Source organism: Schistocerca americana, chromosome 2 (genome assembly GCF_021461395.2).
Source record: "Schistocerca americana isolate TAMUIC-IGC-003095 chromosome 2, iqSchAmer2.1, whole genome shotgun sequence".
Taxonomy (NCBI): domain Eukaryota; kingdom Metazoa; phylum Arthropoda; class Insecta; order Orthoptera; family Acrididae; genus Schistocerca; species Schistocerca americana.
The window spans coordinates 852834301-852859092 of NC_060120.1; the positions used below are offsets into that span (position 1 = coordinate 852834301).

The 24792-nt window shown below is 38.0% G+C and overlaps 1 protein-coding gene across 1 annotated transcript in view; it reads right to left on the reverse strand.

Annotated features, from left to right (window-relative positions):
• Positions 1-24792, reverse strand: part of LOC124594486 (NFX1-type zinc finger-containing protein 1-like) — a 356250-nt gene that overhangs the window by 247377 nt on the left and 84081 nt on the right. Inside the window, exon 11 of the mRNA XM_047132862.1 lies at positions 20998-21187. Coding sequence (XP_046988818.1) covers positions 20998-21187 — 190 coding nt within the window. The remainder of the gene's footprint in view (positions 1-20997; positions 21188-24792) is intronic.

The window sequence follows — 24792 nt, forward strand, 5'->3', positions numbered from 1 at the left end:
CCTTCACGAAAGAAGACGAAGTAAATAATCCAGAATTCGAAACCAGAACAGCTGTTAGCATGAGTGACATAAAAGTAAATATCTTAGGTGTTGTGAAACAACTCAAATCACTTAAGAAAGGCAAGTCTTCTGGTCCAGATCGTTTACCAATCAGGTTCCTCTCAGAGTATGCAGACACAATAGCGCCTTTCTTAGCAATCTCATACAACCCCTCACTTGTCGAAAGGTCTGTTCCTAAAGACTGGAAAGTAGCACAGGTCACATCAGTATTCAAGAAGGGAAATAGGAGTAACCCATTAAATTACAGACCCATATCACTGACCTCAATTTGCAATAGGATTTTGGAGCATATACTGTACTCGAACATTATGAATCACCTTGAAGAAAATTACTTATTGATACATAACCAACATGGATTCAGAATATATTGTTCCTGTGCAACACAGCTCTTTATTCCCATGAAGTAACGAGTGCTGTCGGCAAGGGATCTCAGATCGATTCCATATTCCTAGATTTCCAGAATGCTTTTGATACCGTTCCTCACAAGCGACTATTAATCAAATTGCTTACATATGGAGTGTCGTCTCAGTTGTGTGACTGGATTCGTGATTTCCTCTCAGAGAGATCACAGTTCATAGTGATAGATGGAAATCATCGAGTAGAACAGAAGTGATATCTGGCGTTTCGCAAGATAGTGTCATAGACACTCTGCTGTTCCTGATTTATGTAAATGATCTAGGGGATAATCTGAGAAGCCCCCTTCGATTGTTTGCTGTCTAGTAAAATCATCTGACAATCAATTCCAATTACAAAATGATCTAGAGAGAATTTCTGTATGGTGCAAAAAGTGGCAATTAGCACTAAACAAAGAAAAACATGAGGTCACCCACATGGGTACTAAAAGAAATATGATAAATTTTGGGTATACGATAAATTGCACAAATCTAAGGGCTGTCAATTCGACTAAATACCTTGGAATTACAATTACGAGCAACTAAAATTGGTTAGACCACATGTATAATATCATGGGGAAGACGAAACAAAGACTGTGATTTGTTGGCAGAATACTTAGAAGATCCGCCAAACCCACTAAAAAAACAGCCTACATTACACTTGTCCGTCCTCTGCTGGAATATTACTGCACGGTATGGGATCCTTACCAGGTAGGATTGATGGAGGACATTGAAAAAGTGCAAAGAAGGGTATAGAAGTAGTATGAAAATGGTTCGATGAACCCTCTGCCAGGCACTTAAGTGTGAATTGCAGAGTAACCATGTAGATGTAGATGTTCATGCACCGTATTAAATTATACGCATGTATGATCCATATCATATGTTTGGCAACTCTGGATATCAAAAACAAGTGGAGGTCATGCAGCAATTGCATGTTACTAAAGCCAATGAAAATTACTGAGAAAAGTTATTAAAAAAACCGAGGAACATTACCCTTCTGGTTCCTAAAATCTCAAACTTCGATTCATTGGTGAATAACACCTTTTTCCACTCTTCCTATGTCCAATTACAATGTATTCTAGCCCGTTCAAGTCTCTTCTGTTTATTTATGGACCTTAAAGGGGGTTTTGTTGCCGTTTCACATCCTTTCAAGACAGCTTCAGTCAGTCTTCTCTTTACTGCTGCAACAAATATTGTTGCCGTGTTCATTTCTACCAATTCTGCACGAATTTGTGGCGCTGTTTCGAATCTGTTTCTCTTACTGGTAATTCTGATATATTTATGAACACTTTTAGTTGTTTTATGAGGTCGTCCTGGTCATGGTATGTCCTTATTGTTACCTGTTATCTTCTGGTGGTGAAGGCTGTATTGCGCTCCCCCTGTAGACACTCTACACTGTTTAGCAATTTGGCGAATAGATAAACCCGCTTGGCTAAGTGCTACAATTGCAGCACGTTTTTCTATGGCTATCTCCACTCGTGGAGCCATACTAACAATGTGCACACTTCAGTGTCACAAAGGAACTGACGTGCAGGAACCACATGTTATGTATTGTAGCAATGCCTGCCATTTGCTGCAGACATCACATCACTGCAGGGAACAACAGAGGCGCACCAAATGTGGTATCCGTTGGCAAATAGGTAAACAAAAATATCAGATAGGTACATAATGTTAACGTACACAAAATTGTTTGTTGGATACTGTTGTATCTCGATGACTACAAACAAAAATCATGATGTGTACAACTTTTGTACTATTCCTTTGCTTCCTCAACTGTACCCAAAGTATTAGACCTAAACTACAGAGAGCTAAATGTCATTTAGTGGGTGTATTGAAATTAATGAGCGGTAGTGTACCTAAAGTCAGTGATGTGTGACTTATTTCAGAAAAGACATCAGTTATTATATAGGAACAAATCTCTAGTACTCTGTTGGAAAGACCATCAAATCCAGATGAGCATTTATTTTTGGGAAAATTTATAATTTTCTTGATTTCAGAAGGAGAAGTATGTGAGACATACATGATTTTATGTAAGTTGTCTGTCCAACATACCACTCTGATAGTTCTCTTGAACTGCTTGTCTTTAATTTTTTCTGCTACATTTATGAAATGATTATTAAGCATACCTACTATCTGTGATCATTTATAGCCCTACCATTCAAGTCAATGGTGATGTTATCCTGTTATGCAGCCCATTGTCCTGTCTCTAATTTCACTACATTTCATACAGACTCGAGTTTGTTGTCAGAATTACTGAGTTCGACATACTGTGCATGTTCCTCGGTTTTTTTAATAACTTTTCTCAGTAATTTTCATTGGCTTTAGTAACATGCAATTGCTCCATGACCTCCACTTGTTTTTGATTGTTGCCAAAAATATGATATGGATCATACATGCGTATAATTTAATACGGTGCATGAACATCTACATCTACATGGTTACTCTGCAATTCACACTTCAGTGCCTGGCAGAGGGTTCATCGAACCATTTTCATACTACTTCTATACCCTTCTTTGCACTTTTTCAATGTCCTCCATCAATCCTACCTGGTAAGGATCCCATACCGTGCAGTAATATTCCAGCAGAGGACGGACAAGTGTAATGTAGGCTGTTTTTTTAGTGGGTTTGACGGATCTTCTAAGTATTCTGCCAACAAATCACAGTCTTTGTTTCGTCTTCCCCACGATATTATACATGTGGTCTAACCAATTTTAGTTGCTCGTAATTGTAATTCCAAGGTATTTAGTCGAATTGACAGCCCTTAGATTTGTGCAATTTATCGTATACCCAAAATTTATCATATTTCTTTTAGTACCCATGTGGGTGACCTCATGTTTTTCTTTGTTTAGTGCTAATTGCCACTTTTTGCACCATACAGAAATTCTCTCTAGATCATTTTGTAATTGGAATTGATTGTCAGATGATTTTACTAGACAGCAAACAATCGAAGGGGGCTTCTCAGATTATCCCCTAGATCATTTACATAAATCAGGAACAGCAGAGTGTCTATGACACTATCTTGCGAAACGCCAGATATCACTTCTGTTCTACTCGATGATTTCCATCTATCACTATGAACTGTGATCTCTCTGAGAGGAAATCACGAATCCAGTCACACAACTGAGACGACACTCCATATGTAAGCAATTTGATTAATAGTCGCTTGTGAGGAACGGTATCAAAAGCATTCTGGAAATCTAGGAATATGGAATCGATCTGAGATCCCTTGCCGACAGCTCTCATTACTTCATGGGAATAAAGAGCTGTGTTGCACAGGAACAATATATTCTGAATCCATGTTGGTTATGTATCAATAAGTAATTTTCTTCAAAGTGATTCATAATGTTCGAGTACAGTATATGCTCCAAAATCCTATTGCAAATTGAGGTCAGTGATATGGGTCTGTAATTCAATGGGTTACTCCTATTTCCCTTCTTGAATACTGATGTGACCTGTGCTACTTTCCAGTCTTCAGGAACAGACCTTTCGACAAGTGAGGGGTTGTATGAGATTGCTAAGAAGGGCGCTATTGTGTCTGCATACTCTGAGAGGAACCTGATTGGTAAACGATCTGGACCAGAAGACTTGCCTTTCTTAAGTGATTTGAGTTGTTTCACAACACCTAAGATATTTACTTTTATGTCACTCATGCTAACAGCTGTTCTGGTTTCGAATTCTGGATTATTTACTTCGTCTTCTTTCGTGAAGGAATTACAGAAAACTGTATTTAGCAATTCCGCTTTATTGGCAACATCATCGGTAACATTTCTATCGCCATCGCGCAGTGACGGTATAGACTGTTTTTTGCCACAGGTGTACAACCAGAATCTCTTTGGATTTTCTACCATATTTTGAGACGATGTTTCATTGTGGAAACTATTAAAAGCATCTTGCATTGACGTCTGCACTAAATTTCGAGCTTCCGTGAAACTTAGCCAGTCTTGGGGATTTTGCGTTCTTTTGAATTTGGCATGCTTTTTTCGTTGCTTCTGAAACAGTGTTCTGACGTGTTTTGTGTACCATAGTGGATCAGTCATGTCTCTTATTAATTTATGTGGTATGAATCTATCTATTGCTGTCGATACTGTATCTTTGAATTTGAGCCATATCTGGTCTACCCTTACATAATTAGCTTGGGAGGAATGGAGACTCTCTCTTAGGAAGGCATCAAGCAAATTTTTATCTGCTGTTCTAAATAGATATACTTTGCATTTAATTTTAGTGGTTTTGGTTGATATGGTTTCGAGCCTCGCTACACTGACCTTGTGTTCACTAATCCCTGTAGCCATCATGATGCTCTCTATTAGATAAGGATTATTTTTGGCTAAGAGATCAAGTGTGTTTTTGCAACCATTTACAATTCATGTGGGCTCATGAACTAATTGTTCAAAGTAATACGATCCACCCTTCAGATCACACATATATTGTACAATCTTTAGAAACGCTTTACTTTTGTTACGATTTATCTTTTTTATTGTATTAATTTTTATGCTTTGTTTAATTTTTGACAATTTATTTCAGCAATACAATTTTGAGCAGCTTACTTGCCAGTTTGTCCAGCCGTGGAATTCCCCAATTTCATTATGCTTCAGCTGTATAAGTCATGTTAGGTTATTCCCTGAGAAGAATCCCCTGGGGAATTCACCATACTGACTGCTTTGCACCCTGCATGGTGCTCATACATAGTGAAAATGATTACAGTTACCTTGTTGGCTCAGGTAAGGACAGTGAGCAATTCATAAGGTGTTAAGTATTGCAAAATTGTGTCAATGGAAACAAGAAATAGTGATAACGATCCCATACAACTAAGAAATCTACAGCAGATGTGTTTAAATGTAAGAGGTGAACAAGAGATCTACAGCAGTTGTATTTAAATGTAAGAGGTGAAAACAAAAATAGAGAAGCGTCTGGGAAACTAATCCTGAATTGAAAAGTTGGTTGTGCACTGTTGAATCAAACTCTGAAAAGGAAACATGTAGAACCTAAATGGATAATTAAAAAAATCTACTCACCAAGTGCTGGCAGGAGCACACGCACATAAAAGGGTTTAACTTTTACAAGCTTTCAGAGTCAGTGGCTCCTTTTTCTGGCAAAAGAGCTAGAGGGGAAGGAGCAGGGGTGAAGGAAAAGGACTGGAGAGGTTTAGGAAAATTGGTACAGTTCAGAAAAGTCACCCACAACCCTGGGTCGGGGGAGACTTATTGGACAGATGAGAAGGAAAGACTGATTGTCCAGTTGTTAGATATCAAAATTCCTTCTCATCCTGTCCAGTAAGTCTCCCCTGACCCAGGGTTCTGGGAGGCTTTTCTGAACTGTACCCCTTTTCCTAAACCTCTCCAGTCATTTTCCATCATCCCCCTTCCTTCCTCTTCAACTCTTCTGCCAGAAAGAATGAGCCACTGGCTCCGAAAGTTTGTAAAAGTTAAACCTTTTTCTGTATGTGTGTTCTCCTCTGCTACTTGGTGAGTAGACATTTTTATCCATCCATTTATATTATATTGTCAATAATTGATTATTTTCATTGTTATAGCTGTAGAATCTGTAACATTTACTTTTGTATCTGAATTGCATTTTAAAAGTAAAAAATTGTCAAAAAAGCAAAGGTGGTGCTGTCTAAAAGACAGACAACTTTGCTGTCATTTGTGAAGTCAGCTGCAACTGATCTTTAAATAATCAGGTTCACAGTGCTGCAATTAAATTGGCAGGCTTCATGGCAGAACACAATCATCCTTTCAACATTGTAATCACCTATAGGGTGTAGTTAAGAGTCGCTTTTCTGATTCTAAAATCACTGGCTCTACACATTTGCATCACACTAAATGTTCCCAGATCATATAGAACATTATAGGAGAGAGTCATAAGAGCCAACTTGCAGAAAAACTGAGACATACAAAATTCAGTGCTCTTACTGTTGGGTCAAGAGACATAGGATCTGTTAAAACATTGTGTGGCATGGTTACATATTTTGATAAAGACACAAATAAAATTGAAAGTAAATTTTGGAATACTTGTGAAAATTTTAAGCAGGGTGAATACGATAAGGTAGATGAGGAAGCAACAAGTAAAAGCCTTTATTCTCAAGTAATGCTTTCTTTTTCTGAGTACAACATTTATGAAAACAATATTATAGGATTTGCTTCTAATGGTTGTAATTCTATGATGGGATCAAGAGACTCTGTTGCTATTTGGTTACCTGAAAAATGTCCTTAGACTAATTGAGGGGGTCAGCACAACAGTGGTCTAAGCCACTTTTTTAAGAAATAGAGAAACAGAAGGTCAAAGTTATACAATTGTGGTTTATCTTGGAATTTGGAAATCCCACTTTTTTTGGTAGTGATGTATTCAATGACGATTGGTTAACTTAAGCACAATGTTATAAAGTCTTTTGTGAATTAGTTTTAGAAATAGTGCAGTTTTTATGAGGCACCTGCAATTTGTTTTCTTGGTTGGACCACTGTTGCATTGACATTTTTGTGTACATGAGGAAGAAGAAAACATATTATTTGAATAAATGTAATGTAATTAATCGTATGTTCATCCTAATAGTTCTTTTACAAGTTTTAATATGAATTTAAAACACATTACACAAAGTAGTTCTGTCAGTAAAATATTAAGATTATAAACTTATTACAAGCAAGAGCTTTCTTTATCAGTATACTTTTTCAGTATGTGTTTTGCAAGATTACACAGTAGGCCTACTATACATAATCAGGAATATCAAAAATGTCTTCAGTGTCATCCTCCACAATATGTTGTATATTTTCATCTTCCTCAGTTCTATTTTGAGATACCAGACTATTGTAAAATGAATGGTGAATGGGTAGAACATATTTCAAAAGGTCATTAATATCTTGTAAGTTTCTTTGGGTTTACTGGCCTTGGGTTGGAATATTTTGGTACTAGCTGAACGTGTTGTAGTTCAAGGGTGTGTTTATTTTTTCTCTTTTGTCCTTTAATGATAATCACATATGCACCTTGCTCTATACCATCTGAATAACAATACCTGACACAATATTTCCATGGTTGTTCAACAGAGACTTTCAGCATTGAAATGCGACTGAAAGCAACAGGTTCTTCATCCCCAGTAAATTTACAATTAGTTATTTTATCAGTTAAAGGCTTTGAACTTACGAAATCAACCTGTTGCATTTCAGTTACATTAAATTTTCTTTTACCTGTCCTAGTATTTCTTCTTTGAGTCCAAAGTCCCTATCACAGGGTAGGTAGCTATGACCTGATATTAGATACTTGTGAACTATTTCCTTAACATATTGTTTGTGAATAAGTTGCAACCAAAAACATACTAAGGATGTATTCTTATTTTGAGCAAAACAGTTATCAGAATACATGATTAATTTATCAATATTTTGAAGATTGTTGGAAGTATATTTAATTAAACATGATATTATTTCATCAGCACCCCGTCCTGCAATATGTTCCGGCCATACATAAATGTGCACATCATCTGAAGTACAATCATGCACACAACAGTTGTAAGTCCACAACTGTCTCTTGTAGAAAACTTCACTAGTGTGTAGATGGGGAGTAGGCAGAGCTTGTTGTGAATCAAATGCTGTCACTTTCACAGAACTGTGGTCTTTAGAATAAGCTGTATCATTCTTTATATTATTATATGCCTGTTGTGCTTTTAATTGATGCAAATCTAACTCTTTTTGGACATTAGCTTTTTCAACATCTTCCTCCGCATGTGAAAGTTTTATGCGCAATGAATCACACACCTTCCATGTGTCAGTAGATGGTGAGGAAAAAGACAGGTTGAATTTTGTATTTAAAATATCCCTGTAAATATACTCACTAACAATATCTTCAGGATTATGTTCCTGTTGCATCCAAGTAACATAAAGTTAATACATCATAGCTGCATTAAGATCTCATGCAATGGAAAACTATTAATAGGATTTACAACTAAATTGGACTGATGATCACTACCTTTATTGGGTCTATTTCCATGTCTTCCATGACCATCTTGTTTTGGTGTCTGTTTCCATGAAACTGCCCTCGAAAGTCTACCATTACTGATTCCAAGATAAGAAATCAAAGATATGAAAGCCTGTTTGCAAACTCTTTCATCACAACCATCTAACGAAATATAATACTCACGGGTGTGTTGTCTCCTGCTCTCATTTCCACTTGCGCCATATATTTTCTTCACTAGGTTTACTTTTTCCCCCCCATGAACCATGGACCTTGCCGTTGGTGGGGAGGCTTGCGTGCCTCAGCGATACAGATAGCCGTACCGTAGGTGCAACCACAACGGAGGGGTATCTGTTGAGAGGCCAGACAAACGTGTGGTTCCTGAAGAGGGGCAGCAGCCTTTTCAGTAGTTGCAAGGGCAACAGTCTGGATGATTGACTGATCTGGCCTTGTAACAATAACCAAAACGGCCTTGCTGTGCTGGTACTGCGAACGGCTGAAAGCAAGGGGAAACTACAGCCGTAATTTTTCCCGAGGGCATGCAGCTTTACTGTATGATTACATGATGATGGCGTCCTCTTGGGTAAAATATTCCGGAGGTAAAATAGTCCCCCATTCGGATCTCCGGGCGGGGACTACTCAAGAGGATGTCGTTGTCAGGAGAAAGAAAACTGGCGTTCTACGGATCGGAGCGTGGAATGTCAGATCCCTTAATCGGGCAGGTAGGTTAGAAAATTTAAAAAGGGAAATGGATAGGTTAAAGTTAGATATAGTGGGAATTAGTGAAGTTCGGTGGCAGGAGGAACAAGACTTCTGGTCAGGTGACTACAGGGTTATAAACACAAAATCAAATAGGGGTAATGCAGGAGTAGGTTTAATAATGAATAGGAAAATAGGAATGCGGGTAAGCTACTACAAACAGCATAGTGAACGCATTATTGTGGCCAAGATAGATACGAAGCCCACGCCTACTACAGTAGTACAAGTTTATATGCCAACTAGCTCTGCAGATGACGAAGAAATTGAAGAAATGTATGATGAAATAAAAGAGATTATTCAGATTGTGAAGGGAGACGAAAATTTAATAGTCATGGGTGACTGGAATTCGAGTGTAGGAAAAGGGAGAGAAGGAAACATAGTAGGTGAATATGGATTGGGGGACAGAAATGAAAGAGGAAGCCGCCTGGTCGAATTTTGCACAGAGCACAACATAATCATAACTAACACTTGGTTTAAGAATCATGAAAGAAGGTTGTATACATGGAAGAACCCTGGAGATACTAAAAGGTATCAGATAGATTATATAATGGTAAGACAGAGATTTAGGAACCAGGTTTTAAATTGTAAGACATTTCCAGGGGCAGATGTGGACTCTGACCACAATCTATTGGTTATGACCTGTAGATTAAAACTGAAGAAACTGCAAAAATGTGGGAATTTAAGGAGATGGGACCTGGATAAACTAAAAGAACCAGAGGTTGTACAGAGATTCAGGGAGAGCATAAGGGAGCAATTGACAGGAATGGGGGAAATAAATACAGTAGAAGAAGAATGGGTAGCTTTGAGGGATGAAGTAGTGAAGGCAGCAGAGGATCAAGTAGGTAAAAAGACGAGGGCTAGTAGAAATCCTTGGGTAACAGAAGAAATATTGAATTTAATTGATGAAAGGAGAAAATATAAAAATGCAGTAAGTGAAACAGGCAAAAAGGAATACAAACGTCTCAAAAATGAGATCGACAGGAAGTGCAAAATGGCTAAGCAGGGATGGCTAGAGGACAAATGTAAGGATGTAGAGGCCTATCTCACTAGGGGTAAGATAGATACCGCCTACAGGAAAATTAGAGAGACCTTTGGAGATAAGAGAACGACTTGTATGAATATCAAGAGCTCAGATGGAAACCCAGTTCTAAGCAAAGAAGGGAAAGCAGAAAGGTGGAAGGAGTATATAGAGGGTCTATACAAGGGCGATGTACTTGAGGACAATATTATGGAAATGGAAGAGGATGTAGATGAAGATGAAATGGGAGATATGATATTGCGCGAAGAGTTTGACAGAGCACTGAAAGACCTGAGTCGAAAGAAGGCCCCCAGAGTAGACAATATTCCATTGGAACTACTGACGGCCGTGGGAGAGCCAGTCCTGACAAAACTCTACCATCTGGTGAGCAAGATGTATGAAACAGGCGAAATACCCTCAGACTTCAAGAAGAATATAATAATTCCAATCCCAAAGAAAGCAGGTGTTGACAGATGTGAAAATTACCGAACTATCAGCTTAATAAGTCACAGCTGCAAAATACTAACACGAATTCTTTACAGACGAATGGAAAAACTAGTAGAAGCCAACCTCGGGGAAGATCAGTTTGGATTCCATAGAAACAGTGGAACACGTGAGGCAATACTGACCTTACGACTTATCTTAGAAGAAAGATTAAGGAAAGGCAAACCTACGTTTCTAGCATTTGTAGACTTAGAGAAAGCTTTTGACAATGTTGACTGGAATACTCTCTTTCAAATTCTAAAGGTGGCAGGGGTAAATTACAGGGAGCGAAAGGCTATTTACAATTTGTACAGAAACCAGATGGCAGTTATAAGAGTCGAGGGACATGAAAGGGAAGCAGTGGTTGGGAAGGGAGTAAGACAGGGTTGTAGCCTCTCCCCGATGTTGTTCAATCTGTATATTGAGCAAGCAGTAAAGGAAACAAAAGAAAAATTCGGAGTAGGTATTAAAATTCATGGAGAAGAAATAAAAACTTTGATGTTCGCCGATGACATTGTAATTCTGTCAGAGACAGCAAAGGACTTGGAAGAGCAGTTGAATGGAATGGACAGTGTCTTGAAAGGAGGATATAAGATGAACATCAACAAAAGCAAAACAAGGATAATGGAATGTAGTCTAATTAAGTCGGGTGATGCTGAGGGAATTAGATTAGGAAATGAGGCACTTAAAGTAGTAAAGGAGTTTTGCTATTTGGGGAGCAAAATAACTGATGATGGTCGAAGTAGAGAGGATATAAAATGTAGGCTGGCAATGGCAAGGAAAGCGTTTCTGAAGAAGAGAAATTTGTTAACATCCAGTATTGATTTAAGTGTCAGGAAGTCATTTCTGAAAGTATTCGTATGGAGTGTAGCCATGTATGGAAGTGATACATGGACGATAAATAGTTTGGACAAGAAGAGAATAGAAGCTTTCGAAATGTGGTGCTACAGAAGAATGCTGAAGATTAGATGGGTAGATCACATAACTAATGAGGAAGTATTGAATAGGATTGGGGAGAAGAGAAGTTTGTGGCACAACTTGACCAGAAGAAGGGATCGGTTGGTAGGACATGTTCTGAGGCATCAAGGGATCACCAGTTTAGCATTGGAGGGCAGCGTGGAGGGTAAAAATCGTAGAGGGAGACCAAGAGATGAATACACTAAGCAGATTCAGAAGGATGTAGGTTGCAGTAGGTACTGGGAGATGAAAAAGCTTGCACAGGATAGAGTAGCATGGAGAGCTGCATCAAACCAGTCTCAGGACTGAAGACCACAACCACAACAACAGGTTTACTTTCACACACCCACTAATATATGCATTTTATAAACTAAAGTCACACATATTCCAAAACCTTTGAACACTGTTTCGCGTTGTTCTTCACTGAAACATGCATAACACTTATGTTGACAGAAACATGGTGGGCCTTGTTTTCATTTGTGGACTTTCTTGCCTGTTCTCCCTACATATTCTTCTCCTGCATTTCTTTTCCTCTTCTTTAGGTTCCTATCCCAGGAATGTATACCCCTTGCCCTTTTCCTTCCACAGTTTTCCACTGTTTCTTCATTATTTTCATTGCTTGAGACATCACTCTCGCCCTGAATGTCAGCCATACTTGATGTTATTACACGTGATCCAGATACTGACCTGTCATTGGCTGTTTGAGGTTGGACCAATGTTGCACTCAAACAAAACGAAGTTTGTTTGAGGGAAGAAATTAGTGGCTTCTAAATAATATGTACGAGGTGATATTGGTCTATGCCGCATGATAGAAAGGTAGTTCACCTCACTAGACAACAGATGGCACCAATACCTCATTTTCCGTATTGGAGAGGGTTAGACCACTGTTGCACCAACCTCCTCAATTGTTCTCAAATGCAAATGTATAATTATTCTCAAATGTATAGTACTTGCTTCACATATGTGCCAGTCAGTGAAGACTGTAAATGTCATCCAAGACATTGTGAAAACCTGGCTAGAAACTTTCATAACCATTTTAAAGCTAGTGTTAAGACACAGGCACAACTGCTTGAATTTCAAAAGTTTTTAGATATCAAAGTTCATAAATTGGAACATCCATCACAGTCAACATAGCTGCCTTTGTGGACCACTGTAGTGAGAATTTTAGAACAGTGGAATGTTTTGCATATCTATTTTGATTCTAAATACCTAGAGGATGAGCTGGTTACAGCAGAATAAGTTCACCAGTCATTCAATGACAATTTTTTGAAATTATTTTATTTTACAGAAAGTCACAGATTAGTATTTCCAGAGTGGTAAAGTTGTTAACACTGACTTACATGAAAAGATTGTAGAAGAGTACAAGGGTATGTTGCTTTGTTACATGGGCCAGCATGTCGTAACTATTAAATTGATTGACACTGACCATCAACAACAGGTCAAAGTTTCTTCCTGACAGCCAAATGTATTTGGGAGTTGAAGTTCCGAAGACAATTCAGAAACCCAAAATATACGATGATTTGTTACCACTGCTTGCAGCCCGCTCTTTTAAACAAAGGAAGAGAAAAAACTCCCTCTCTTACAAGTCTTATGCCAAAATTGCCAAGAATAGTCCCTCTATATGATGATGACCATCTACAACAAATTTATGACAACTGGAGGAAACTTCCTACAGCTAAAATAAATGAAAATATTAAGAACTACTCCGAAATGGACATATTTTGGCGGAATGTACTCAATATGAAATAATTATTAGATGAGAGAGAATTCCCAGCTCTGCCAGAGTTTGTGCTCTCATGTGTATCCCTTATACATTCAAATGCTGACCGCAAAAGAATTTTCAGTAAGATCCATTTATACAAAAAAGAAAAATAGGAATAGGCTCATCACCTCCACAGTGAATGGATGTTTGCTTGCGGCAAGTGAGTGAGGAGTACCAGTTCATGCAAAAATTTTGTTCCTATGGAAAATGCTCAGTAGTATGAAGAAAATACAGTTACATTCGTACCATCTACTTCCAGTTCTTATGTTCATGACCCCCCAAAGGAGGAAGATGATGGTGATGATACATTCTACTTTCAAGTCTTCTTCCATGGTAAGCAAATAACGAAGCAATTTTTTCATATAGTTTTATGATCCCCATTTAATTTTTATAAATTGTTTCCTAATAAAAAAATTAAGGATCAGTAGCATTAAAATGTGGAGCAGTTTGCATGAAATAATGACACTTATTTTTATGTGGTACCAGTATAAAGCACAGGCTGAGGCTAGCCAGGAGTTCTATCCAATGCACTGCAAGAATCATAACAGCACTCTAATTTCATTATCATATTGAAATTATTCTTCAAGTTTGTTGGTAGTTGCTAAGTGCATTCATTATGAAATACTGGACGATGATTACAGGGTGGGTAATTTGCACTCAATTTTAAGCAAAGTGCATTTTTCACAAATCTCATTATTTCTGAGGTCAATGCAGATACTGCATTCAAAATGGGTTGTGAATGGCATTACTAGTAAAGAAGTGATAAATTAAAATGGCACACCTGATGTTGAAGTGTTATTGCATACCAATGCAAACAGAGCTTGTTTTTCACACATCTAAGTGTCTATCACGTCATACCCCCGAGAACTATGCACCATACAGTGATATACTCTCATGTTCAGAAAAAAAGAACAACTTGAATGACCAGAGATAGGATGTTTCTAATCACAGGACATGTACATTAGTATGTTGCAGAAATGATTAGTATTTGAACCATGTCGGCCCTCAGGTTTATGTTCAACATCAATATTGAGGCGCAACACCATCTACTGTAAAAATGTGCCTACAGTTTCCATTGTCGCTATAAACCGAAGGTAATGGATGATTGTGACTTAAGCAGACATGCAGGATGCTTCGCAGGTGTCTGCACAAATATTACCGTCAAACCAGTGAGTTTGAAAGACTGTGCATTATTGGTATGAGTGAATGTGATCCATCTATCCAACAAATTGCTGTTCATGTGGGATGAAGTGTTTCAGCAGTGCAACAGGTACATGCAGAATGTTTCACGGAAGGATGTAGAACATAAGGTGATGGGTCAGGTCATATGAATCAGAACACCCCCCAAGAAGATCGACACCTCATCCGAATGCCACTGCCAGTCAGATCTGCCTCCTCCTCGGCTCTGGCATGACAATGTGACACATATACATTATCAGGGGTGACAGAGTCCACAGCTGTTTATCACAGCATGGGATACATGTGCATCCTCCACTTCTCCACATACCTTTGATGAATATGCAGAAGCATGGTACACGGGGCTAAGGTGTACGGGGTGACACAACTGGGGTCAGGAATGGCATCAGATAGTGTGTTCAGATGAATCCAGGTTCTATATAAAAAACAAAGATGAGGTGACTTACCGAACAAAAGCGCTGGCAGGTCGATAGACACACAAACAAACACAAACATACACACAAAATTCAAGCTTTCGCAACAGACTGTTGCCTCATCAGGAAAGAGGGAAGGAGGGAGGAAGATGAAAGGAAGTGGGTTTTAAGGGAGAGGGTAAGGAGTCATTCCAATCCCGGGAGCGGAAAGACTTACCTTAGGGGGAAAAAAGGACAGGTATACACTCGCACACACGCACATATCCATCCACACATACAGACACAAGCAGACATATGTCTGCTTGTGTCTGTATGTCTGCTTGTGTCTGTATGTGTGGATGGATATGTGCGTGTGTGCGAGTGTATACCTGTCCTTTTTTCCCCCTAAGGTAAGTCTTTCCGCTCCCGGGATTGGAATGACTCCTTACCCTCTCCCTTAAAACCCACTTCCTTTCGTCTTCCCCTCTCCTTCCCTCTTTCCTGATGAGGCAACAGTCTGTTGCGAAAGCTTGAATTTTGTGTGTATGTTTGTGTTTGTTTGTGTGTCTATCGACCTGCCAGCGCTTTTGTTCGGTAAGTCACCTCATCCTTGTTTTTTATATATAATTTTTCCCACGTGGAATGTTTCCTTCCATTATATTGAATCCAGGTTCTGTTTGTTTGAAAATTATGGCCGCATTCTGCATGTCCAGGGCACTGTGACTAGTGTGACATATTTGGCTATACCACAGGAGGACATTCATGCCTCATATACATCTATGCCATCACGCATGGAACTGCGCCTTATATACATCTATGCAGTCACGCATGGAACAAGTTATCAGGGCCCATGGCAGACCCTGTGTCCACTAGGTAACCAGACACATGCTGAAATGAGGTGACTGAAATGCTATCATTTATATAGAACATACTAATGAACATGTCCTGTGAATATGAATATCCTATCTCTAATTTGTTCAAAGTGTTCTGCTTTTTTTCTGAGCATGAGTGTAATTTTGCAGGTGCATTCAGTGGTGTATGTAGATACTGTCTGCAAAGTATGTTGCAAATAACATTAGTAGTAAAAAGTAAAAAACTAAAATGTCACGGCAGATGCAGATGCTAGACCACATCAACAGCGAAAGTGTAGCAAGCAATAAACCTTTTTTCCTTCCATCATTTTGTGGGGGCTGTCAATGAGAAAAAGTTTCTTATACGTTTGAAGTTATGTGTGAAGTTTGTTGGAAGTTGCTAAGTGTTATTATTTTTGAGTAATGGATAAACGAAGTTGGAATATTTGACTGCCATCAGATTCAAAACAAATACTTAGTTTCTAATTGTAATACTTATTATAGAGTTAAACTTAGCTTAATCTTACTGAGTAGATTATAACAGCATGTTAAAGTTTCAAATTCAGTCAATAATTATGTGAAATATTGAAAATGAACTTTTTGTTGCCCCTGGAAGCCACCAGCCCCTGGAAGCCACTAGATAGGCCACTTGCAACAAAAAACCTAGGACAGACACCCAAAAATAGACTTTATATTGTAGGTTGTAAATAAGCATGATCCCTTAACAAAATGTACGATAATTTCGATGCAATTGTGTGATCCAGTAATGTTGAAAGGTTGATAATGCTCTTGCCAACACACACATTTCTCTTTTCCTTTCACAAGATATTTTAATCCCCCTCATGACACATCATTTTTTACATGGCTGTTTAATTTCCTTTCTGATTAGTTTATGAGGAACGCTATTTACAAATTTATGTCAGTAGTTGGTTCATTATAAATGTTATCCCAAGTCATTTTTTGTAAACTATTCTTAAATGCTTTTACCTGCCATCTGGTTCCACCTTAACAGTTGCAGAATCACTGCAGAAAGTCTACACACAGGAGCACGGAAATACCCCCATCATGCGATATTAGTTGGAGGTGACTTTAACCTACCGGGTATAGACTAGGACATCGCAAGTGGTGCGAAAGTCTTGTGAAGTAGTTATGAATGCATTTTCTGAAAACTGCCTGGAACAGCTATTTCAACAATCCACGCACAACAGAAATATTTCAGATCTTGTAGCAACAAACAGGTCCCACTTTGTCGACAGTGTCAGTACAGAGACAGGGATAAATGATCATTATGTTATCATAATAATAATGGTTACTAAATTTATAAATCCATCAAAAAGACTAGGAGAGGTTTTATGTTAGGAAGGGCAGATAAGCAACTGTTGGCCTCCTACTTAGGCAATGAATGGACATCATTTGGTTCCACTGTAATGAACACAGATGAATTATGGGCATGGTTTAGTAACAGAATTTGGACACTGCTAAGGAAGCTGAGATTGTTGCACCCTCAGTTCAAAGTGCTTTGATATCAATGTTGAACGGGAACTTGTGGGCAATACAGCTGGTGTCTGTTATCCAAACAGTGAGCTCAGCCTATTGGAAGAGAGACATAACTTTATTGAAAAGGAAAGAAACAAAGGAAAGAGACAACTTAAAAGTGAACATAGAAAAAACTAATATTGTTCATTTTAAACCAAGTGGTCCAAACAGAGAAAATGCTGTGATTGATGAAATTCTACCAAAACCCTGTACAGATTGTAACTTCTTGGGTTTATGCATAGATGATTGGCTTCCATGGAAGCATCAAGCTGATTATGTCTGTAAAAAAATAGCACCCAGTCTTAATGTATTAAAAATTACCACATCTTAATTCTGAAACCCTAAGGACTGTATATTATGGATTAGTGTGCCCTTTCTTGTCTTATGGAATAGTACTGTGGCATGGAACATGCCAAACTAATATGAAAAGGGTTTTCATACTGCAGAAGCAAGCCTTCAGGATCATAGCAGAAGTAAAACCAGAAACTTCTTACAAGCCCCTATTCATTAGACACAATATTCTCACAGTTTATGCCATGTATATACTAGAAACTATAATGTTAGTGAAAGTAAACACTAAGATCACAAAAAGAAACATGGATATTCACAACAATAAAACAAGGCATAGAAAATACTTTCATATGGTTACCACAACATTAACTTTAACAGCTAAAAGCCCCTATGCTAAAGGAGCTGTTTTTAATAACTTGTTACTAAATGATGTTAAGATATAGATGTGGGATACTTTTAAAAAGCAAGTCACACAGTGGCTTATCCAAAAATGCCATTATAACTTGAATTTATTGTGAATTATAATGTAACAAGAAATAACATAAAACTAAAACAATGTAATTGTAAAAACTTTATACTTAGCTGAAAACGCACATGTATGTAAAATTATGTGTTATGAGCAATAAATTGAATTGAATTGAAATGAAGCTCTGTGTGAAATTCTTATGCATCTATATGGATAATAAATAGAGATGGCACCAGTAAATTGTACACTAAACAACAAGCTCAGTTGTGATTTCTCTTTGTTTTTGTCTCCAGATATGACAGACAGCAAACTTGGTGGATATTTTATTCAATACTCCCCTTTGACATTATCATCTGTGGTAATGCAACTGGGGTGAAAAAATTATTTATTCTACAGAAGCAAACAGTAAGAACATAGTGTAAAGTTGGTAACCGGAAATTTTGCAGAAGCCTCTTCCAGGGACCTAGAATTCTAACACTTACATACCAATACATGGTATATTAAGAACAGTGTGATTTTCTCATATTCTGCAGAACTCTAATGTCTTTTTAAACACTTAAACACGTATTAACTCTTGACAGTGACATTACATAAAGTCTCTGTTTGAAATATTAGATAAGCCTAACAGCTGAATGGTATAAGACGAGGAAAACTGTATAATAGGTTCCTATACTTATTGCCAACAAAAAATGAAAAGGACACATCAAGGACCTCACTTCACTATGTATAAACCTGCCCCCAGACAAGAATGCCTTTGCAATCTGCTTGATAGGTGTTCTATTGGGCAGCCAGGTGCATAGTTCTGTATGGTCACCGAGTTACTTATACCCACTGTACCAGTGTGTATCACGGATCACAGTCCAGGTAATCATAATACAAGTTGCACGCATCCATTGGCAGTATACCTGCATCCATACTAATATTTGTACCCTTGGATATGTGTTGAGCAGAGGAGCGTATGTGAGACAGTGTCTTCTACATGTCAGAGCAGGAGGGTGGTTATGGATAGTATGTCTCCTAGTGAATTGTTATCCACCACTTAACTGGTGATTTGCTGCACTATGGTCCAATCTAGTCACTGTTTTAATCTGAAACAGTTAACGGAAACCTACATTAACCACAATCCTTCAGATCTGATTCTCAAAATATGTTCATGAAACAGTTTCATGAGAAGAGCCCAGTGCTTACACCGCCTTCAAGATGTAGTATCCACTCACAACTGGCTGTTATCAACTGTGGTGATATTACATGTCTTGCCTGGATGTACTTGACTGTTACCTGGAAGACACAGTATGACAACCTCTTAATCAAGTGAAATACCAAACTAATCAATTCACTTTGGTGACAGGAACTTCCTCTTCAATACAACACATATCTAATTTTGAACTGCTCATGAGTGTATTTTGTTGAGATAAATACGAAAAGAAATAGTGAGGTATACGTAAAGTCCCGGAAAATGTCTTGTTCTGTTTTTACCTATTCTGATTTTCTGGATGTGAAACTTATGGGGTGGAATTATGTGTTGTTACTGCTCTACAATGATATGCTATTTCATTATGTATAAGGGGCAGTCAACTGAAAACGAGACAGATGGAAAAATGTAAACAGTTCTTTATTTCAAAAATAACTGCCAGAACTGTTAATACATTCACCCCACTGCGAGACAAGATGATCGATGCCTTCATGGAAAAATGTTTGTGACCACCTGCAGAAGCCTGATTGAACCTTGATGTGCACATCTTTGTCTGACGCAAATCTACGGTCGGCAATATCTTTCTTCAGGACTCCAAAAGTGTGGAAACTGTGTGGGGACAGATTGGGACTGTATGGAAGATGTGTAAGGGCTTCCCAGCAAAGCTTCAGCAGCATAACCCAAACAACCCTGACAGCACGTGGGCAGGCGCACATGATGTTCTTGATGGAAACAACTGCTTCACAGCCTATGCCACCTGGATTCTATACACCAGCACAACCTTTTCCAAACTGCGCAGCCAAGAGATCTCCCTGTTAGTCTGTTTCCTCCACCCTCACATCCACTTCCCTTCTCTTGCTCCAGTCTTTCAGACAACTTCTATCTTACCAGAACATCTGCTGTATAGTTCTCTCGCTTTACCCCCCTCCCATATGCCCCTAGAACAACCCACCGATACTACACCTAGCAGTCCACTATCCTGTCCCCAAGTTCTGCACTGGCATCCCCTACCACTAGTCTGGCAAACCTCCCTCGCCCCACTCCCATCCTAGCAAAGATTGCTGCTCACTTCAGACATTGTCGTAGTCAGGATTTAGTGCCCAGAGATGATACTGGTCACGTGTACGAATTGTGATTGTGTGAATGTATTGGAGTTGGCTACATCTGCTGATAAACTTATTTCCATATCTGAATAATATCTAGCAGGGTTTTTCATTGTGCCTGTCTGCCACTTAATGCCTCTTGTATGTGGTGAGTAGCAATCTATCCTTTTCGTATTGTTCTTATGCCATCCTGGATTTTCCCTTATTTAAATACATTTATGAGATACCCCACACACATGTTTGTCTAGTCTTCTTCCTTTTCTTTTTTTCACTTCATGTTTATATGGTCATGATGATGGTTTTTCAATTTTTAAATAATTTTTTCTCTCAATTTTTGGTCATTCTGCTGCCTTGCTCATTCTAATTTCATATTTATTTCTACTGGAAGTATATTTCCATTTGTGATTGTTAAATTACCACATTTTTTGAATAACAGTATAGTAGGATTATGTTATTACCTACCAAAATTGTATCTAAATTTCATTTAAGATATTATATGGCAGCCTTATGAAAGTTACCACAATAAGCATTTAAAAGCTGAATACAAACTATTCTTCATATCACATTGTAATGACTACATTTTTTATACAAAACAAGACTTACCAATTATGTAAAAGCCTTCTTTAGCTCTTGAGAGGGCTACACATACTCTGTTTTCAACTTTAAGGAAACCAATCTTGCCATCCTCATTGCTCCGTACCAATGACAGTAAAATTATTTTGTTTTCTTCTCCTTGGAAGTTATCTACAACAGTTATTCGAATGTTTTGTAGTGCACCAGATTCCCTTCTCAGCTGTAAAATTTAATGCAGTGGCAGTGAGACACCATTTTCCATGTACATTATACCAGTCTACACTACAATGAAAACTCATTTTACAGCATCACTATTTTGTACAGTACCTTTAAAAATTATTTTTAGTTTACAGGGAAGCTTACGTTTATATAGGAAAATGTTTATTGTTTTCTGTTCACAATCATAAAATCAATAATTTATGTTATGTTTGACAACCCTGGTAAGTATCTGTAAGTACTGTCGTATATCAATATATCCTCTTGGGTCACTGGGCCAGGACAATATAGTTGCATGTGAATGTTCATTTCTGTTTTTATGTTTGTTATCTCTGAGGAAGGACATTGTCTGAAAGCATAACCACACGCTCAATCTCATGTATGTGCTTGTCTATCACTCAATGCCTCAGTTATGTAATCAGCAGTTGTCTTTACTCTTTCCATGATTTGTATTTCAACCAGGAATTTTTCTATCACATCAGCATGATTAACAGGATAGAAAGGCCACAAACATAAAATAAAACTCTACATTAATAAATACATAACATTGAATACAAATTAATCTCAGGACTGCGTATTAGTACCATTACTCGATAGCCCTAACTGATTTCCCACATCGTGTGTAGTGTTTTACTTCACTGCTTGTGTTATTCTAGGGAGATTCTTCATTACCTCTTGATATTTTTAGGTCATGCCTTCGAAAGGCTATGACAGACCTCTTCCCTGATCGTTTTGTAATTGCTGTAATGTAATGCAATACTACTTCCCTAATTGTTCTTGAGTAGTATATGAAGACCACTGATATTCATAACCCGCATACGAGGTGCTACCCAAAATATCTGAGAATTTCATTGTATCAGTCAACCCAGAAGCAGAATAAGATTCTGCCGCTAGATGTATCGAGGTGCACATCATAACTACTGAGACACAAAGTTGCGTTGTCTTTGGTACACACAGTTGTGAATTGCAGTGGTGCATGTCGGGATGTGTTTCAGTGCTTCTGCAAATTGTGAAATGGATAAAGTGAAGGAGCTACAGATTTGCATCAAATTCTGTTTCAAGCTAAAGAAAACTGCAGCCGAAACCTGCCACATGCTGACAGAGGCATTTGGTGAGAGTGCACTGAGTCAAGCAAGAACATTTAAGTGGTTCAAGAACATCGAGGAAGGGCAAGAATTTGTGGAAGATGGCAAAACATTCTGATTGACTTCAACATACACAACACCAGAAATGAACATGAAAGTAGGTGATGTGATTCACAAAGACCAAAGGCTGATAAATCACGATGTTTGTAACAGACTCAGGCTGTGTTATGGCACATATCAACATATTATAGCCAACAAACTAAACACAAGAGGAAATTGCAGCGAAGTTCATCCCTCACCTTCTCAGCATCGACCAATGAAACCTCAGGATTCAGACATGCACTGAGCTGCAACGGAGAATTCGAGAGTGTCTAAAATTCTTATCCAGTTTCATAACAGATGGTGAATCTTGGACCTACAGTTATGACACTAAAACAAAGCAGCAATCATCACAATAGTAAAGACCATCTTCTCCAAGGTGATAAAAAGCTCATAAAGTTCATAGCAACATGAAGTCAATGCTGATCATTTTTTTTTTTTCAACATTCAGGGAATGGTGCATTAGGAGTTTGTTTCACTTGGTCAGACTCTCAACAGGCAGTGATCAAAAATGGTTGGTACCAACTGCCAGAGTTATGGAAAAAGAAAGACTGGTTGGTGCATCATGACAACACACTTGCACACTCCTCACTGGTTGTGAAGGAATTCTTGGGCAAAGGCAACACTGAAATGGCTTCCCATCCTCCCTACTTGCCGGGCCAAATCCATGTGACTTCTACCTGTTCCCTGAGAACCCCACTGAAAGGGCGATGCTTTGACTCGACTGAAGACATCCAAGTGGAATCACAATGGACCCTTCACTCCATGGACTTCCAGGAGTCCTTCCAAAAATGGGAATAATGCTGGAATTGTTGCATATGTGCACGAGGTGTCTACTTTGAAGGTGATGGAGGACATTAAGATGCATTGTATAGTTTTCTGACTTTTACAATGAAATTCTCAGATATTTTGGGTAGCACTTTGTATTGTCCATAAATATAACTACACATCACTAACTGGATGACATTACACTTGTATCAACATCAATACCAGTGTGAAGTTTGTACATAGAACAAATGAAGCAGCAACACTTTCTTGGTCTGAATCATGACAACTTTTTTCTAAATTATTGGCAGTTCTTCAACTTAGGTTGTTGGTAATTGGAACTTCCATATTCCCACTCATGCAGGTACTTCCTCTCATTGAGTTACTCAATCAAGGTCCCATCTTGGAGACAAGTGTTGTCTTATGGCATAATTCTCAATATACAAATAAAATAACACATCTGCAAGATATATGAGCTTTACTGTACAATAACTCATTTTATGGTTTTTAATTTGTGAATGTCATTCTGTGGTAAGGATATTTAGGGATACACATAGCTCCTCTGGAATGATACATAACACAAGTGTTAGACAGATACACAAAATTTCATTTTTCAGTGACAACAACACTCTCATCGCAAAAGAGTAAAACTCCTAACATAAAAAGCAAATGAAACAATTAATGAACATCTACAAATTTTCAGTGTGCATTAACATAACCCTGAATGTAAGGAGAGCCTTAAATGATGATAGCTGTTAGCGAAAGATCACTTGGATTGGTAATGCTACAAAGACGATTACCTTGAAAACTACTGCACACTAATAGTACTCTCCCAATACTTTACAAATAAGTGCAAAAACTGAAGCTAGTTTTCCTCAGCATTTTTAATAACTGCTATGAATTTGTGATTAGGCACTACTCAGGGAATGACGATGATGACAGAAGTAATTTCCACAATTATTAGTGTGAACAGAGTAGCACAAGTCGCAATTTGTTGTTAGTATAGACACATGTATACTCCATAACTGAGGGGTCACTGTGGATAACTGTTATGCGGAGAGCCTGGATTTGATTCCCTGTACTGCCAGACATTTTTCTTTGGTTGGAGGACGAGAATGGGGCACACTCAGCATCAATCCAATTGAGAAACTACATGACTAGGTAGTAGCAGCTCCAAGTTATAAAAACTGACAACAGCTGAAAGAGAAGTACAAAGCCTCCACATTCCTAATACATCCAATGAAGCCATTGGCAGGGAATGACACAGTGCTCAGTGGGCACTGATGGACCTGCCAGGGCATGTGGCTGGAATTTACATTTCATATATAAACATTTTCCTCTGGAATACAAATCTAAATGACAATTTACTTGAATATTTTAAATCAGTAGAAAATACTATTTTACAGTATTATTATTGAAGCTTTACAAAAAATAATTTGCATTTCTTTCAACCTGATGGTACACAATATACATAACCTAAGGTTTGCATGAATTAACAAAATTCAACATTTTTGATCTGAAGAAAGAAAAATAGAACTTATTCAAATGTTTAAATCAACAAGACAAAAACTTTCAATTGGAACATACTGCACATCAATAACTGAACACTGGTAACATAAAAGTAGTGTCTTATATAATCAAATTGTTCCAAATTACCATC